This window comes from Mesocricetus auratus, unplaced genomic scaffold (assembly GCF_017639785.1).
Source record: "Mesocricetus auratus isolate SY011 unplaced genomic scaffold, BCM_Maur_2.0 Super-Scaffold_100003, whole genome shotgun sequence".
NCBI lineage: Eukaryota > Metazoa > Chordata > Mammalia > Rodentia > Cricetidae > Mesocricetus > Mesocricetus auratus.
In genome coordinates, this window is record NW_024429188.1 from 22801142 (window position 1) to 22821236 (window position 20095).

General features: G+C 34.9%; 1 protein-coding gene across 5 annotated transcripts in view; it reads left to right on the forward strand.

The window, feature by feature from the left end:
- Positions 1-20095, forward strand: part of Cnksr2 (connector enhancer of kinase suppressor of Ras 2) — a 222923-nt gene that overhangs the window by 30033 nt on the left and 172795 nt on the right. For all 5 annotated transcript variants that reach the window (XM_005074247.4, XM_021229609.2, XM_005074246.4 and 2 more), the window contains exons 2-3: positions 13033-13196; positions 18198-18400. In XM_005074247.4, coding sequence (XP_005074304.1) covers positions 13033-13196; positions 18198-18400 — 367 coding nt within the window. The remainder of the gene's footprint in view (positions 1-13032; positions 13197-18197; positions 18401-20095) is intronic.

The window sequence follows — 20095 nt, forward strand, 5'->3', positions numbered from 1 at the left end:
AGCCACATTCTTCTTGTCAGAACAAAAGGTTAAATTGCTTACGTTTGTCTCTTATGTGTATGGGTGTTTTGCCTGCATTTTACCTATACACTGCATGTGTGCCAGATGCCTGTAGAAGCAAGAAAATGGCATCAGATATCTTATAACTGCAGTTATGGATGATTGTGACCTACCAGGTGGTACTGGGAATTGAACTTGCATCCTCTGGAAGGTTAGCCAGTGCTCTTAACTGCTGATATAGCTTTCCAGTTGTGATATTGATTAAATAGTAACTTTAAAAGTATTTCCAGAGCATAGCATTCCATAACAATCTTTTTAATATGGAATCTTTATTGGTTGCACCTTCCAGTTTCATAAATACAAATATACAAAAGCATTCCATAAATTATACTAGAATGCAAGATGGCTTAATTGAGAGGACTTACATAATGAATGACAAATCTTTAATAGAATTGGCTTTGAACTATAAAAACCTACTTGAGAATGGATATGGAAGAAGTTAAACAAAACAAACAAAAACCATCCATAGTAAACAGTGGTTCACTAAAGCATAACTTCTTAAGTAGAAAGGGGGACAATGAGATTTTTATTACAGGCTGGAGATCTATGTATTATTCTGAAAAATCCCTTAAGTGTCTTTTATCAAAAAAGAAAGTTTTAGTTTTGATGTTGCCATATCTGTCATTTAGTAGTTTTTTTTATGGCTAGGACAGATCTTTTCCTTAGTTTTGATACAGAATTCTCATTTACTTAAATCTTGTTTTATGTTTTTAAATAAAAAGGTAATTTATATTAGAGAGTTTTACTTTCCAAAAAATGTTTAGCCAACCAGTCATTATAGCAAGATTTATCACTCTTCTCTTTTAGTGCAATTGCAAAGGATTGATGTTACTGGAACATTTGCAATCTGAACAAGCAGTTTCCTTCACCTTCAGGTTTTGGTTTAACAAATATTTCTTAGTTATTGACTATTTTTCCTTTTGTATGAAATGTAGTTTTAGTTTGTTAAGTATCAGTACTAACCCACAGTGTTTTAAATGAGATTAAACTGGATTGGAATGTTAATTTAAGGAAAAATAATAGCTAAATACTATTGAATTTTTCTCACCCAAACTGTGATATATCCTTCTTTATTTGAATTTTCTGTCTACATTCAGGGAAATTTAATACATTTTAAATCAAAACTACTATATGTTGCTGGGTTTATATCTAGTTTAATGTATTTATTCCTATTATAAATGGAATTTTATTCCATTTTCTGACTGACTTTGCTGTATATAAAATCACCATGAACTATTCTTAAGGAATGTGATGTTAATTCTGTTTTTCAGTTATTTTTTCAAATAATACAGTATATTGTTACTAATTTTCCTTTTACAATATCCATAACTCATCAATTTTACTTTCTCTTTATATCTATTAAGACAAAAATGAAGACTGGTTTAATGATAAGTATTCTTGGCATTTAATGAGACCATTTCTTGAGTTTCAAGGTTGATCATGGTGGCTCTGAATTGTTCTAAATATGCCTTTTCCTTTGAAAAGGCTTATTAATCCAGTGCTTACATTTATAATTGTTTTGTATGTAAAAAGTGAGTAAATAGCCACATTTATGTCACCCAACAGTTTGTTTTGAAAGTTTAGTTCAAGTTATCATTGGTAGTTTCTGAACCTTAAATATTTTCTTATAATTTATAAAATTTTAAATTAATTTTTATTTAAATTAAAACCATTCTTATTTTAATACCAATCCCAGTTCCCTCTCCCTCCTGCCCTCCCATTCTCCCCACCATCTTCCCATCCCACCCCCCCCCCCATCCACTCCTCAGGGAGGTTAACACCTTCCATAGAGGATGAACAAAGTCTGTTACATCATTTGGGGCAGGACCTAGGCACTACCCCATGTATGTAGGCTGGGAGAGTATCCCTCCATAGGGAATGGGCTCCAAAAGCCCATTCATGCACTAGGGATAAATACTGGTTCCACTGCCAGCGACCCCATAGACTGTCCAAGTCCCCCGACTGACACACATGTTTAGGGTGCCTGGTTCAGTCTTATGCAGGTTCCCCAGCTGTTAGACTGGGGTCCATGAGCCTTGTTCAGGTCCCCTGTTCTGTTGGTTTCTCCAGCCTGGTCTTGACCCCTTTGCTCATCACTCCACCCTTTCTACAGCTGGATTCCAGGAGTTCAACTCAGTGCTTTGCTGTGAATCTCTGCTTCTGCTCCCATCAGCTATTGGATGAAGGCTCTAGGATAGCATATAAGGTAGTCATCAATCTCATTATAGGGTAAGGGCATTTTAGGTAGCCTGTCCACTATTGCTTAGATTCTTAGTTGGGGTCATCCTTGTAGATTCTTAGAAATTTCCTGAGTGCCAGGTTTCTCCTGAATCCCATAATGGCTCCCTCTATCTCTTTCTTTTACCTCCCTTCCACTGACCCCATGCTCCTAATTTACTCAGGTGGTCTTGTCCCTTTTCCCTTCTTGGGGGTTCATGTATGTCTCCCTCAGGGTCCTTCCTGTTTCCCAGCTTTTCTGGGGTTGTGGGTTGTGGACCAGTTATGCTTTGTTCTATGTCTAATAACCACTTGTCTCATTCAGGATGATTTCTTCTATTTCCATCCATTTGTCCGTGAGTTTCAAGGTGTCATTGTTTTGTTTTGTTTTTTTACAGTCATATAGTACTCCATTGTGTAAATGTACCACATTTTCTTTATTCATTCTTTGGTTGAGGGGCATCTAGGTTGCTTCCAGATTCTGGCTGTTATAAATAATGCTGCTGTGAACATAGTTGTACAGATGTCCTTGTGGTATGAATGTACATCCTTTGGATATATGCCTAAGAGTGGAATTGCTGGATCTTGAGGTAGATTGATTCCCATTTTCATGAGAAACCACCATACTACTTTCTAAAGTTTGCATTCCCACCAGCAATGGAGGAGTGTTCCCATTTCTCCTCATCCTCTCCAGCATAAACTGTCATTGATATTTTTTATTCTAGTCATTCTGATACTTGTAAGATGGTATCTTAGACCTGTTTTGATTTGCATTTCCCTGATGGCTAACGGTGTTGAGCAATTTCTTAAGATTCCTCTATTGAGATTTGGTGTCTCGGTGACTAGCATCTTTAATTCTTTGTTTATTTTGGAGATCAATCCTCTGTCAGATGTGGGGTTGGTGTTCTTTATAATTTTAAGCAGGAAATTTGTGCATAGGGTGATTACTTTTATATCTGTGAGAACTTAGTAAGTTAGCTTATGAAGGAACTATTAATACATACAGATCATATTTCTTTTAAGACCATTTTTGCAAAATCAATGATTCTGTTTCCTATAGTAAAATTTCCTTAAACTCACTTTTCCCTTTCACCCCTCTTTCTTTTTCCATCCTCTCTTCCTTCCTCTATTCCTCCCTTCCTTTCTTTCTTACAGGGTTCTCACAAGGTTACCAATAACACCCACTCCTTGAATAAGCCGTCTTCAATTGAAACAGAAATTTTGTTTTTTCCCCTCCTTTTGAGATTTAGAGTTGTCACGCACACACACACACACACACACACACACACACACACACACACACACTTCCTAGGAGGACATAACTCAGTTGTGAATTAAGAAGCAAGGTTACACCTTAAACAATTTACCTTTTTAGGCTCACAGCACTAGGATGTCGGGATTAAAGCACATTATTCACAACTTGAACTTGTGAATATAAATTGTTAACAAGAACTTAAAATTGCCTTAAACATTATTGAATGAATCATATTCCTCTTAAATGACTTTTAATCTGTGATACTATAGCCATTGGGAACAAGCTTCCAGTGTGACTGATAACAATAAAAAGCAATTATATATTTTCTTGTGTTGTTACATATTTTAGTATATTCCTTATTTTCTTTCTTCAAACAAAAAGGATTCAGTTAATTTCCTTAGAAACATTTTCTAGTTCTGTAAAAACATCTTGAGTTCATTAGCCTACCATTTAAAGTTGTTGTAAGGGATTGGAAGAAATAGTATCAGAAATAAAGCCCTGGTTTCAGTTCCCAGCACTATAAAAATTAAAAATTAAAATTATTATGAATATTGAATACCTTTGGCAAAGGAGTATTCAATTCAAATGTAAAATTATACAGCCAATATTAATATCTATATCAACTTAAGAATTTTGCCAGTATTTTCTAGAACTTTTATCACAATTGCTTTTTTGTATATATCAAGTTTTGCTCTTACTTGTTATGTTTATAACATCTGCAGGACAGTTTAAAAAGAAACCTGCTTATAGCTCATCAAGATATCTCTTGGTAAGTTCTTTGTTGTTTTCACAGGTTCATTTATAGCTATGTTGAGTGAAAGCATCTGTAGAAGGCGGTGGTATGATGATGTTTATATGTATGCAAATCATATATCCCTTAGGATCTTTTCATTAAAATTCACCAATGGAAGAATTTGGGATTTGATTGAAATAAAAACTCATGAAAACATTGTTTGTACAGCTGCTTTCAAGCAGGGACCAAAGTCTCATAGGAGGGTGAATGAATACATTGTTGTTGAGCCAAGCTCAGAAATTTCTTGAGTAGTGTTTTATAAAATATAAAATCATTACATGTGTTGGATGTTTGCCCTTACCCTCACCTCCCCACATTCTTTTCTCTCTCTTCTTTCATGGTCTCCTTTCTCTAGAAGGACTGATTACATATTTTAACATTATATATAAAGACAATTGAAAACTGTTTTTGTTTTCTCATAAGACCTAAGTATAGGTAACCTTAGAGTAATATTTTAAACCATCATCTTTAGGTTCTGAAGCCTGAGAAAGCATGATGTCCTTATATCTTCCTTTTATTAACTACTTTTTGTGAAAGTAGGCATTTTAGTAGGAATTTAATAAGAAGAATAACAGTGCTAAACTTCATTAACTGTTCATTTGCTAGAGTTTGGATATGAACGTACGAATCAATTCTTAAATTCTTAGCAAGCAATTACTGCTTGTTAAGAAACATGTTAGAGAAGTTAATTTATTGCCGGGGAGGTAATGCTGCCTTTGTACAAAGGAGTAATGAAAACAGCACAGTATTAGCTAAGGTACTGCCATCCCACCTGTGCTTATTCATATGTATCTTTTTATAATTGTTTCCTCCTTCCTTTCTTATTATCAGGCAATTATTTTCTGACTCACTGGAAAGAATTTAGAGTCCAGAGGGAATTTATGGAAAGCAGTAATTTCTTTTTTTTTATTGAAAATATTCTTCTTTAGAAGTCCAATGCGCTATCCATTGTGCCACGGAGTGGGTGGGGGTAGAATAGGGGGAAGAGGGAATCATAGGTTAAAAGACAGATCAGGCACCAGAGTGACCTCGAGTGATCTAAAGGGATAACACCAATTGGCAAGCTAAGCAATAGTGGAGAGATCACCTCGAATGCCCATTCCTGATAATGAACTTGATGTCTATAACCATCCGGGAGCCTTCATCCTGTGACTGATGGAAGCAGAGGCAAACACACAATTAATCACTGAACTGAACCCAAAGAACCCAGTGACAGAGAGAGGAGTGATGAGCAAATTGGCAAAGAATGGGCTGGCAAAACCAGCAGAGACAGCTGATCTGAACAGGGGAGAGCTCTTGGACTCCAGACTGACAGTGGGGAGGCCAGCATGGGACTGATCTGGACTCCCCAAATGTGAGTGTCAGCGAGAAGGCCTGGGCAACCTATGGGACCCTGAGCTGTGGATCAGTGTCTATCCCTGGAATACAGTCATCGTGTGCCCATAGCACAATGAGGGATGCTCTCTCAGCCTGGACTCTTAGGGGAGTGCCTGGACCCTACCCAGAGTGAAATGACAGACTCTAGATATCCCCTATGTGGAAGGATTTGGCAATAGGGTGGGAGGCTGGGGGGGGAAGGGGAGTGCTGGTGGAGGGGGAGGGAGAGGGAACTGGGATTGACATGTAAAACAAGCTATTTTAAATTAAAATAAAAAATGATAAAAAATATTCTTCTTTAATAAAATGTATCCAAACCACAGTTTCCCTTTCCCCACTCCTCCCAATCCCTCAGCTCTCCTCTCCCCCAGATCCAATCCTCCCCTTCAGAAAGGAGCAAGCCTCCAAGAGACAACAACTAACATGACAAAACAAGAGATACAGTAAGATTAGGCCCAAACCCTCATATCAAGGTTTGATGAGGCAATCCAGTAGGACGAAAAGGGTGTCAAGAGCAGGCAAAAGAGTCACTGCTAAGAGTCCAACAAGAACACCAAGCTAAACAACCACAGCATGTATGCAGACTTAGGCAGGTCCCTTGGTGGCTTCTGTTTCTGTGGGCCCATGTGAGCCTTGCTTAGTTGATTCAGTGGGTCCTGTTCTCTGTGTTCTCCTTCCCCTCTCATTCCTAAATCTCTCCTCCTCCTGTTCCACAATGTTCCTTGAGCTCTGAGGAGAACAGTAATTTCTAATGACATCTTTCAAATTTGATTCTCCAGTAGACAGTAACTATAATAGAATGCTTATGTAATGAAGGAAAATTTTACTGAGCAGAGAAGAATTGTAGGAAATATTGAAAGATTATATTTTGGGGGCTTTTGTCAAATGATTGATGATAAGGAACATAAATTCGTATCAATTGTGCTTTCTTTCCTATTTTTGAAGACCTCTCACTATACCATTTATAATAGATGGTAACAATATTGGGAAGGATGAGACTAATTATTGCTCATTTAGGCTGGTGAATTTCTCATCAAGCTTTTAGTGCTCTGTTTTTTTTAAAATATTCTTAAAATGTACAATTAGGGATTTATCCAAATAAGCATAATCACAATTAGTTTGGAGGAGCTTTGTCTTCTCCTTAATTTTGTCCAGCTAAAGCATGAAAAATGTTTCTTTGTATTCTATACATTTATAGTAAATACTTGATTCTTTTTGTGTCTTTATATATTTATTATATTTTTATCCCCAATTGAGAATTTCCAGATACTTAGAAACGTAAGCCTAATTATGTCCAAGAATTCTACTAATACTTATCATTATTATCCTGTTTAATGATGATATAACTTTAAAAAATAGAAATAACAATTTTCTTTTGGCTTGGACAAGTGAACTTGTGTGTTCATTGTTATTTCTGAATAACAGAAATGCAAAATCCCAGATCACACCCCACACAAAATGAGTAATAATCTGGTTTATTCAGATCTCCAAATGTTTTATGTGCACATATAATTTGACAACAGTGTTAATAGAATTATATGAAAGATATTTCACAAACTTTAGGGAAAAATTAGGCTTCGAGATATCTTGTGTAATAGACTACAATATCTTACAACTAATTAAATTACATGATATTACATATTGATTCTGATATATAACATAAAACACTCCTTATATTTTAAACACCCTAGCAGAAACAGGTATGGGATTAATGTAGGCCTGTTTTTTCTAATTATAAATCCTTAAATATTATAAAAGAAATATTTGTAGCTTCATTTAAGTTTTAACATTCAGCAAAACGTGATTTTTTAGTGGCTAGTAACAAAATTTATGTTGGCTTAAAATTAAATTGGTCCTTATATTTTAGAATCTGTTGTAATCATAAAAATATGATACCATAGGGTTCTTTTCTTTTTGTTATTTGCCCCCAAGAAATTATTGAATAGTAATAATATTTACATCATTTGTCATAGGAAAATGATTGTATAACAGAGAATTTGGCTTCAAACTCTGAATTTGAAATTCTGAATAAGATTTATTTCATGTTAAGGCAAGATCCTGTGAGATATTCTGAGATAAAGTTTAATAGTGGATGAGGCCATTTGTTTCTACAGTTACTTTACACCAAGATTTTCTTTTGTTGAAGCTATTTTAGTTAGAAGTAATGAGCCTAAGTTAAAATGATAGTCTGTAACCTAAAGGTAAAATTTACCTCTATATTAACATACTTCTAGATGCAGCATTTTAAATGAAATTTGTACCAATCTTTTAAAATATGAATATAACATCAAATAAACTTTTTGCAATGCTAGGAATCCATACTAGGCAACCATTTTACCACTGAATGAACATGTAGTGTATGTCCAAAATATTTATGGCACCCATATATAAACTTTTAGATTTCACAATGTGAATCTACCTTTTACTATCTATCTAATCTATGGAATTATATGTTCTATTAATATGTTGTTATATGGAATCATATATTCTTATACATTGTAGCATCATTAAAGGAAATACATTTGAAGATTTTTTTGACATGACAACCCATTATGACTAGTTATAGAGCACAATATATATATTTCTTTTTCTTCTTCTTTTTAACTTTATTTATTCTGTAGATGATGGGGCAGGCCAAGTAATAACCTTGAGTCTGGGCCTGGGCAGCTGTAGGGTTGGTCCTCTAGTCAATTCTATCCTGTCCTTTCCACCAGCATTGCCCTGGCTAATTCACCTCTTGCAGCAATGAACGAGTGGTGAGGCCAATTCTCTTGCTTTAACATCCAATGGTAGGCTCTTCTAAGCCTACACCACTAGGGCCAGCTCTGTTATGTTGCCCAGATGCGGCACAGGGGTCACTCTTTGAGTGCTGTAGTTGGTGAAGGTTAGGGACAGCCCTCCTGCTTTTATGACCCCAGGGCCCATTCCCCTACCTATCTCAGGCATTGATTCGCAGGAGGTGGAGGGAGGGCATCTCTCCCCTGTCCATGCTACCACATGTCTGATGAGTAATGGGGACAGCTCGTTTTTGCTTATAATATCAGGGCTGGGTCACCCTCACCTCTGACCATTAGGCAGCTCTGCTGTGCTATCTTGGCGAGGGGCAGGGCCCATTTCCTGAGTGCTGCAACTGATAAGGGGGGAGCGACTCTTTCCCACCCATGCTGTCACAGGACAGATGATTGATGGGAGTAGTGCTCCCTTGCTTGCTTACTTTGGGGCTGGCTATACGCACAACTGTGCTGACAGTGTTGGCTCCATTATGCTGCCCTGGCGAAGTGCAGAGCCTGCTCTTCCAAGTGTGGTAGATGGTGGTGGTCAGGGACAGCTCTCCTGCTCTTATGACCACAGGGTCAACTCTCCCACCTACCTGCCTTAGCATTGATGGCAGGGAATATCTCTTTCCAGTCCCTGCCACCATATGGCAGATGAGGGGTGGGGCTAGGTTTCCCACACTCATTTCTTTGGATCTGTCTCGCCATACCTCCACCAATAGGGTTGGGTCTCTTGTGTTGCCCAGGTTAGGTGTAGGGAGTATATATTTCTTTAAGAAATTCTTTTGCTCAGTTAAACATCAAGAATAGATAGTCTTATATGAAAGATTGACTTGCTTTTACCCATTGGTTGTTTTAAATCATATCTATTCCTTTACATTAACTCTAGACCATTTAGAGTTTGTGTTATAGTGCTTTGCACACTTTAATAAATCTGTATTCTTCATTGGGATGTGCTAGTTTGTATCATTGTTATTTTAGCTCCCATTATTTGGATAACCATATTTTTGTTACTTTCAATTTTCATGGTCCTACTGAATTTTGCATATGTAGATGACACCATTAAATGTGTTTTAATAGAAATCATAATGTAAACAGTTTTAACAAGATCTTTAGCTTTAGAAATGGGAAGTATTTTTGACATTAATGACTGATATCATTAACATGGTTACTTTGAAGGATTGTAAACAATCCTTTCCACTTTTCCTCCATTTTCAGTTCACTGTAGCATTTGAAAGCAGGGCAAACAAACTTGCCTTAGAGCCCTGCCTTACCATTTGTAAAGTGCAGAATCATAGGCATGGCCCCAAATTTTCAATGCTTACTACAAAATCAAGGTAGTGACATGCAATTAAAAAGTCTGATAAAAATGAAATGGGAAGATATTTCTACAACACTTAGATTAGTGCTTGGTACACAGTGAACACACATACAGATATATAGAAAGTAGTATTGCTCCTCAGCATTTCTACTTCTGAAATAACAGGAAGCTACTGAAAGCATAGTCTTTTCCCAAAAGAAATTAGGACAGGGTTATTGAGTACAGGCCTAGAAGAAGCTTGTCCTCTTTTTCTATTTTATTTGGTTTTCTTGAGAATCCATGTGAAATTGAATTGTGTGTTACTTGTTAGAGAGTAACTATGTTTATGCAGAAGGATGACTAAATGATGGCATTGACTAAAATAAAGAAGTTTCCCAAGTCAGCGTGTATTGTATTGGTTTCAGTGTTGTCTAAAGACTAAAGACAGTATTTTCCCTTTTGTTCATTTGAATGCAGCTTTAGAACGTGTGTCTGTCAGGTACTTTACAGTTTTCTCATTTCCTGGAAGTATGCCAGCATGTCATTTTTGTCCTACGTAATTTTAACTCGCATTGTTTTCACCTGTGTGAAAAGGAGTATGCTTCTGTTATCTAATGTTATTTTGTCTCATATAAATAACTATAGTGTTCTCTGCCCATTATTCTGCCTTTTTTGCAAGAATGTAATCCACTTTATTGTTGGATTTTTTTTTTAGTCTTTAGGTAGTCTGATGTAGTCAGAACAAATCCAATCTCAAATTCTCTAGGATCAGGTTTTAGTCCTGATTTTCTGGTCAGTTACTTACTATGTATACTATACTTAGGGAGTTATTTAATCTTGCTGTTTTAATTTCTTTTTCCCAAAGTAGCAATTTTTATATAATTATTTGGGAATTTTGTACAGTGCACCCCAATCACAATAACATCCCATTACTCCTAGGTCCACACTCCCATCCTAGAACCCTTTCCCTCTTCAAATTGAAAAGATCACATCCAATTTGTATTGCCCATATACACATTGGAACATGGTCAAGGTTTAAAACTGATACAATAGCCCCTTTGATCTTATTTGACACTTCCCTATATACTCTTAATCCTTACCAATACTTTAGAATCTGCTGAAGGAATATTCTTTATGCATGCTCTTTGCCTTTTTCATTTCTAAGTTACACCTAGGCACCTCACTTTCTGACTTCTGTTTTTATTGTTTTAATAATACACCTTTGGCTAAAATAACTGATGATCTCCAAATTGTCAAATTCAGGATAGTTTCATTCCTTATATGACCGCGATGCTGTGTTGGATTTAATACTTGTCTATCCTGACTATCTTGTTATTTGTTCCTCTCTGAAATATGTTTGTTCCCATTCTTAGGTAAGTTTTCTGTAGCCATCTTTAGATGTCTGGCCCATTATATCTTTGGCCCTATGTACTTTCCCCAGAACATCCTATCCATTTATACTTTTGCTGCCTTCAATAGTTTCCTTAATGCATCAAGTTGTAATAATTAGTTTGTATACCTATATTGCTCTTTAAAGAAATGCATTTCCTAAGATCTGTGTTGTATTTGCTCTTCCATCACTAGTATTCAGGGCTGTTACTGACATGGATATTTTCCTTTTCAAATAAAAATCCCCTTTTGCTTTGTGACACTGTCACACACTTTATTTAGTACAGACTCTTCAGGTACTTAAGCATACATTTGTAATGGTAATACCAATGTACATGTTTTGCTTTTGCTTTATAAATTTCCAGTGAACCTTCATATGCATTTATACAGTAGTCTTAAAGTGTTTAGTTTGAAGTTCTCTCATCATCTTATCATCATAGTCTACCTGCATTTGTAACTATTTCCTCCTCACTTCCTCTGTTTCAATAGAGATAAATGGATCTTTTCTACATATCAATACTTTCAAGTATCTGACATCTTAATGAAAGAAAACCTAACAATCCATATTTTCCAGGTGTCTTGCTGCTCTCTTCCCTTATTTTGAAGATACTTCACTCATTCAATACTGTCTTTTTTCCTTACTCATGAAGAGAAATCATAAACAAGATGATGTGTTCCATTAATATATTCTTAAACATTCTTTAAATAACTTTAGTTAGTTTGTAGTCTTCCAATATTATTATTCTTTGTTTCACTACTGCTATGTGAATATTGGTGAAGGCTCAAATTATTTCACTTGATATAGCAACCTGAAGATAACTGCATGTTGTCAGGAAACAGACTGCTTTTAGGACTGTTTTTCTCCCTTGGGGCTATATATCTCTGTTGCAGGACTTTGTTTACTTAGTATATATGTTTTAACCATATCTCTTTTTGCCCCTCTACTTGCATATGATTTCTACTCCCTCATGATTTTTGATAAAATGTAGCACACTGTGAAACTTTATCTACCTTTTTGATATAATCAATACCACTTAGTTTGTGGTAATTATTGAATTTTCTTGATAATTCTTCCAATTTGCCATTTGTACCAGTCTACTTTTATAGATGATTAGACAAAGGCTGTAGGCTGGCCAATCACTTATTAATTGCCATGGATAATCTTGAAAAAATTTATTTAAGAGCATAAAATCTAATGTGATTATATAGTATAAACTTGAGTTAATTCCAAATGATAATAGATTAGGAGATCCATTTCAGTTTAAAGAAAAGAAAATAAAGGCAAGTTGCTTAGGTGTAAAAAGGATGGCAGAGAATACAGCCGGAAGGAAATTAAAAAGTTTTTTCTAATTTATCTTTAAGATAGCGAAGTTTTAAATGTAATAGAATAGAAATTTATTGAAACAAACTATTTAGTTTGAAAATTATTGAAGTAGTCCTATTATGATAGAGTATAGGAAGACAGATTCATTAGGCTTATGTAGAAAGAATGGAGGCCCCTCCCTCTGAAGTAGTGTTAAAGAAAATAAACAGTGTAATACAGATAACTCTAGAAGTAGGGGAACCCGTTTATATTCATTCTTCTCAATATTTGTCTGAAATTAGAACTTAGAAGAGAAGTAAGGTTTTCAGTGATTACCTGGGAATGTTTGAATAGGAATAGAAATCTAATGATGAAGACTATAACTAATATTTTTGCTACAGCTCACATACAGATTGAGAAGAAATGGATTATTTGGTTAGTCCAGTATCAAAATGGATTTCAGTTGTGACATGGTGGGCGTTATTGCTTGTTTTTCACGGGCCCACCAACTGGTTTATTTCAACACTTTTTTCCTATTTTGTTCTTTTTAATTTAATTTTGTAGGTCTTGATGACTGTTTGCAGCAGTATATTAAGAACTTTGAGAGGGAGAAGATCAGTGGAGATCAACTGTTACGCATCACACATCAGGAACTAGAAGATCTGGGAGTCAGCCGTATTGGCCATCAGGAGCTGATCTTGGAGGCAGTTGACCTTCTGTGTGCACTGGTAAGGATTGAAACCAGGTGGAAAGAAAAATTTAATGTCTCTTTTCCACTGTCCATTTATTTGACTTTTCCTTTCTCTCTCTCTTTTAATATAATCTAGATGTGGATAGGGAAAATTTCTCATTTTTAAGTATATTTCTGTACTAAGTATAGTATGTATATTCTTATGTAAATTTTATCCATTAGTGAAAAATTACAAAGAAGGTTAACCTTAACTAGTAATAATTTATTTCACCATGTGAAAAATAAGTTGGAGCTTAGCAGTGGTGTTTGGTGTTTATATATATTCAAGTATATGTAATCAGTTGTAAAATCAAATTTTTCTAAAATTTGAAATATTAAGTTATCTTGTTTTTGGAAAGCTTTAAAACACATTATATGTTATTTCTACACATAATCAGTGAAAATAAAATATCATACATTGTATGGTTACTTTCTTCATTTAACAAACAGTGACTATTAAGTCTAGAGAAATGAATGTCAAAATAAGCTTCCTCAGCTTTTAATAACATATTAGATATTCTGATATTAGATGTAGTAATAGATTTCCTCTAGATAGAGTAAGGTAAAACTAATCTGAATTGTTTAAATTCTTTTGATTATTTGTAAGACAAGAGAACTATGTGCATACAGATGAAAATGAGATCTACATAATGCTAGAGCCTGAATTTGAATATTGACTTAACCAGTTACTGAAACTCATGAGCAAATCATTTCACTGTAGCCATAGTTTGTTTAAAGCTGAGATAATTATACCATCTCCTTGTAATGATCTGAAAAATGAGGAATTATGTTTTTATAGTGCCTAATTCAGTGTCTAGCACACAGTATACAGTAATGAGATGATGACTAATGAAATCAAGTAGATAAATTAAATACAGTTCAACTGAAGTGTCAATTTATATACATAGTAATTTTTCAACTGTGAATAAGCCTTGATTTTTGTCCCCTTTTAAAACATATTTGAGGAACATAGCATGTAAATAATCAATCCTGATGCTGTAATGACCAAAAATATAGAATATGTGGTAAATATTGTAGAAATACAGAAAAAATAAAATAACTGTTTTTACTGAGCTACATGGGCGCATAGTACATAATCTAATGGAAGATGAGCATGATTGGCAGGTAGAAGAAGCAAGAGAATAGTATTCCATATAGATGAAATAATGTACACACACACACACACACACACACACACACACAGAGAGAGAGAGAGAGAGAGAGAGAGAGAGAGAGAGAGAGAGAGAGAGAGAGAGAGAGTGAAAGTGAGAGAGAGAGTTAGGGAGGGAGGGAGGGAGATAATTGAGGTTGATTGCTTAAGACCAGAATATGGACTCACAATCTGCCTGAATCTGGTTGAAGCAATTATGCCTAAAGCAAAAGACTGTACTAATGGTAATAAAATGGAAGCATACTTTAGAAGACTAATCTCCAAATTCATATCTGGCTGGCCCTGAAGTTGCTGCAGAGGTAGAAGTAGACTGTAGAGGGCTAATAACCCAGCAGTCTATGTTTGCTGCATCTTATGGCATTGATAGTTCAGTGTTTCAGAACTTGATGTTCATACACACACACACACACACACACACACACACACGCACATGTATTTGTATGTATCTGATAACAGTTGCTCCTCATGTGTGACAGACTCTTGCACTATCAGTTGGATGAAGAAAAGATGGCATGATTGACAAAATTAGGGGAGGTTCATCTAGACTTGTAGACATTTGGAGTTTGGCTCACATATAAGGTTGGCTAACCTAAACTTTAAAAACAGTATCATAGGTTAGGTGTTGGCTATTTTTAAAATTGAGTCCTACAGCTGTGCTGAATTTTTCATATGCTAAGCTTTGTTATGTCTACCCTTCAAGCTTCAGCATCTTATTGTTGCATAATTTGAATACTTCATCATGTAGTTACACTTTCTGGAAGTTGGTACAGAGAAAAAATAATGCCAAAATATTCAATTCCTTTAGTTTTTCTGTGTTTGTTCAGCAGTCATCTGGTAATATACTGAAGATAATGGACTTCTTTGCATCCTTTCCAAGTGGCTACATATTAGCTAGTCAGAAGTATAGACATTGTCCAGTGAATCCAACAGATGTTTTCTAGTAACTATAAAGTAAATTTATGAGCATAGAATTCTATTGTACCTACATTTCCATTTTAAATTTGGGAGGCAAACTACCTCATCAACAAATTGAGCTGACTAGATCAGGAATTCACTGTTAGAAATAGAAATCTGTCTTACCTCACTGATTTATGCTGTTTTCCTTTTCTTCTATTTATATCTTCTTTCAACAAGTGTACATTCATCTTCAAATATGCTACCAGGGCAAATGCCAACATGAAAAATACATGGTCTGTACCCCCAATATCCCATTAAGGAAGACAAAAGTTGGTAAAGACAATATAGATTTAAAAGCAACTCTAGGAAACATTACTGAAGGATGTCGAAAGTGTAGGTGATGTTTGCATTGCTCTTGTTCATTGGGAAGATGATTTCTGAGCAAAAAAAAGATGTTAGTTGGGGGATAGAGAGATGGCATAAGTGTTAGGAGCACTGGCTTCTCTTCCAGAGTAAGATTCCAGCATCATAGAAGGTTCCTTCTATGATTCCAATTCCAGAGGAACTGATACCCACTTCTGACCTCTGCAGGCATTGCTCACATTGGTACACAGAAATACATACAGGCAAAATACCCATATACATCACATGAAATAAAAACAAAAACTTTAAATTAAAAATGAACTAGTGTAGTAGTACATCAATTTTTTAAAAAGTTATCTGGAAAGAAGTAATTTCATGTCTAAAGACAAGTATGAAGGAACATGGAGTGATGAGGGAAAAATGAAAGTGTTGGTTTGCATGATATTATATGATTATATATGACAATAAGAAAGGTCACATACATACAAAAATACTGACATGTAAATTTTACTTAGTTCTATGGTTGTCCAGTTGTCTCTTCCAAGGAAGATTTTCTTGCCTAGTTAGTAGCATTTTTCTTTAATTTTCTGTGTAGTAGTTAGCATGTACAGGACATTAAATTAATGTCTTAGTGAAAAAAACTTCCAAAGAACTATAGGTTCTTCTATTTACATAGTAAGTATTTTCATATTTACGTTGTCTTTGATTCTGAAGTTTCTGTTCCTAGTGTAAATAAGATAGAAAAATTGCCAAATTCCTTTTGTTTCTTTTAAGCTGTGCTGGTTTTTATCTCTGTTGCTTTGAAGCTAGTGCTTATGGGGAACAGTTACTGTAGCTGCTAACAAAGATTAAGAATTTATCCAGTAATTTTCTGTTCTAGTACAATTGAGCATCATATATACTAATTATATGTACAATGTTATTCCAAAAAAGTAGATATTTATGATTTAGAGTTTCATTAACTCTTTCAAGCTGTGATACTATATCATTCTTAAACTACAAATATTATCTGTAACAGTAAAAGCATAAAGTGTGAACAGTGTATTTTGTAGCCCTTAGTTTGTGTGCTGGCAATGTATTTTTATTGGGAATTAATTATAGAATTATAAGGGAAAATCAGGATAAGAGTGATTTTCATTTCCTCTTACATATACTTTTCATATAATAGATATTTGTATGGAAAACATGTCTGGAGTTGCTAAGATTTTGTTTCTTTAAACCATAATTGCTTAACTTATTCAAAATAATCTGCTTTCTAAAAACTTTCATTAAAGCAAACATTTTAGAATTCAATATTTACAAAGAAAAGTGTTGTTAATTTGAATACCTGCTGCATGGCTCATTCAAATTAAGGACTCATTAAAATGAAATAGACATTGTAAAATTTATGGTGTTAAGGTTGAATTTTTAGTTAGGCGTTTGATGAGAATTTGTTTCTAATGAAGATTTAGTCAACTTTATTTTCTAAAATGATAAATGTATTCCTTCATTTCTTTCATACATAATATTTTACATGTATATAAATAAAAGAGATATGGATTTAATCCTAATTCGTTTAGACTAGACTATATTGAATTCATTCTAAATCATGACTGATTCCTAGTGCACATTTTAGTGGCCAAGTCTATGAACATATAGGTAATAAATAGGGCAGTATATCTCATATAGCAGTTTTTGTGTTCTTGAAGAAATTCTTTCAATAACATCTATCTAGTTTAGGATTTCTATTGCTGTGATGAAACCCTATGACCAAATGTAACTTGGGGAGGAAAGGGTTGTTATTTGTTTGTTTGTTTTTGCTATACTTTCATATCACAGTTCATCATTGAGGCAGTCAGGGCAGAAACTCAAACAGGGGCAGAAACTTGTGAACAGGAACAGATACAGAGGCCATTAAGGAGTCCTGCTTACAGGCTTGTTTTTTTGTGGTTTGCTCAGCCTATTTTCTTTTTCTTTCTTTCAGTCTTTCCTTCCCTCCCTCTGTCCCTCAATCTCTCTCTCCCTCCCTCCCTCCCCCCTTCCCTCCCTCCCTCCCTCCCTCTTTTCCTTCCTTCCTTCCATTTGTTTTTAGAGACAGGGTTTCTTTGTGTTAATGCCCCTGGCTGTCCTGGAGTATGCTTTGTAGACCAGGTTGGTCTTGAACTCACAGAGATCCAACTGCCTCTGCCTCCCACATCCTAGGATTAAAGATATGTGCCACTATTGCTTTGGCTTCAGCCTATTACCTCATAGCACCCAGGACCACCAGTGCAGGATTTCCTGTGGACAGCCAGAGATTATGAAGTCATTTTCTCATTTGAAGTTCCCTATTCTCAGTTTGTTTCAAGTTGATATAAAAACTTGCTAGCAAATCTTTATTATAATTGTTTTCCTTGATATACCCAAGCAGGCATTTGACTGTGAGCTCCACTAAGTCAGAAATCTATTTTATTCATTTGTAATTCTAACATTGTCCCACTGCCATTACCTAGCAATTCTTTACCTCTGTAAATTCTTTTTTATATCAGTACTTCTTAAAATAAAGTGAATATTGACTTTAAATATATTTTTCTCTGTTTTATTATTCAGAATTATGGCTTAGAAACAGAAAATCTAAAAACCCTTTCTCACAAGTTGAATGCATCCGCCAAAAATCTACAGAACTTCATAACAGGAAGGAGAAGGAGTGGTCATTATGATGGAAGGACCAGCAGAAAATTGCCAAATGACTTTCTGACCTCAGTTGTGGATCTGATTGGAGCAGCCAAGAGTCTCCTTGCTTGGTTGGACAGGTACACTCTTCTCCATGTTTCTTAAGTAACTCCCCTTCATGCATCAGTTTGTACCAGAGCATTTTCTTTTGAAAACATTATGCAGAGGAATAAAAATAATTAATATCTGGTTATGATTCATAATAGTTTTGTGCCATTATTATGTAGATAAATAGACAATCACTAATTTATCTCTATCAAGCACAAAATCCCTTTGCTGTTTTATAAACAAAATTACTGTTTGCCTGTTGTAACAACATGTACAGTTTCTCCTGGATTTCTTCATTCCTTTTGGTAATGACCGTATTGAAAGAGCAATGAGTAAGTAGATGTTAGCATGCACTGATTGATTCCTTGCCCTGATTTTGTACATTTCTCTTGGAATGTATATCATATCATAAAATTAATAATCTGAAATGGAAAATATTAAATTTTTATATTTGATTGGATCTTGTCCTGATCTTGGATTGCAATTAAAATAGACTAAATGAGTTCTCTATTTTCATTACCCTGGATTGTGATTGAATAATCTTAGAAGAAATTCTGATAATATACCCTTGCCAAAATTCCTCCAACAAGGAACATCAGTGAGATACAAATTGGCTTTTTAAAAAATGAGACCTTGTTGTATGAATGCACATCCTTTTGGTATATACCTGAGAGTAGAATTGCTGTATCTTGAGGTATACTAATTCCCATTTTCCTGAGAAACTACCATACTGATTGCCAAAGTGGCCAGGTGAGTTTACACTCTCACCAGTTATGGAGGAGTATTCCCTTTCTCCACATCCTTTCCAGCATAAACTGTTACTGGTGTTTTTTATTTTAGTCATTCTGGTAGGTGCAAGATGGCATCTCAGAGTTGTTTTGATTTGCATTTCCCTGTTGGCTAAGGATGTTGGGCAATTTCTTAAGTGTCTTTCAACCATTTTAGATTCATCTATTGAGAATTCTCTTATTCTGTACCCCACTTTTAAATTGGATTATTTGGTGTTTTGGTGACTAGCTTCTTGAGCTCTTTGTATATTTTGGAAATCAGCCCTCTGTCATTTGTGTGGTTGCTGAAGCTCTTTTTCAATTCTGTGGGCTGCTGTTTTGTCTTGTTGACTGTGTCCTTTAAAATAAATAAAAGTAAAAATGAGACCTTATATTTAAAATAAAGTTTTCATACTTTGTTTATTTGTTTATTTATTTTTTGAGGCAAGGACTCACTATATAATCTTGGCTGTCCTGGAAAGCACAGAGATCCACTTGCTTCAGTCTCCCAAGTACCCCAATGCAAGCTATGTTTTGTACTCGTAAAGTAGAAGTTGATTTTACCTAGCTCTATATCATCTAAATTATATCAATACATAATATATAGTTATAGTATTCAATCCTGATTTGGAAACTAAACTATATACTACAAGATTTTGAAAAAATAAATAAAAGTATATTTTCAACATAGTATAACATTATGAAATTTTAGTTATGCCTATTTAAACTACACTGATCAATTGTTTAAATGTATTTCTAACATGTTTTGAGAATTTCATATATTAGAACTATAGTTATGTCATTTCTACTCCACACTCTCCTCCTTCTAATTCTTCCCACGTCCCTCTTAACTTCATGGCTTCTTTAATTATTCTTGTTAGATGTCTATACATGTGCACACACACACACAGAGACACACACAAACAAATGTAATTAAATGTTGAGTCCATTTAATGTTGT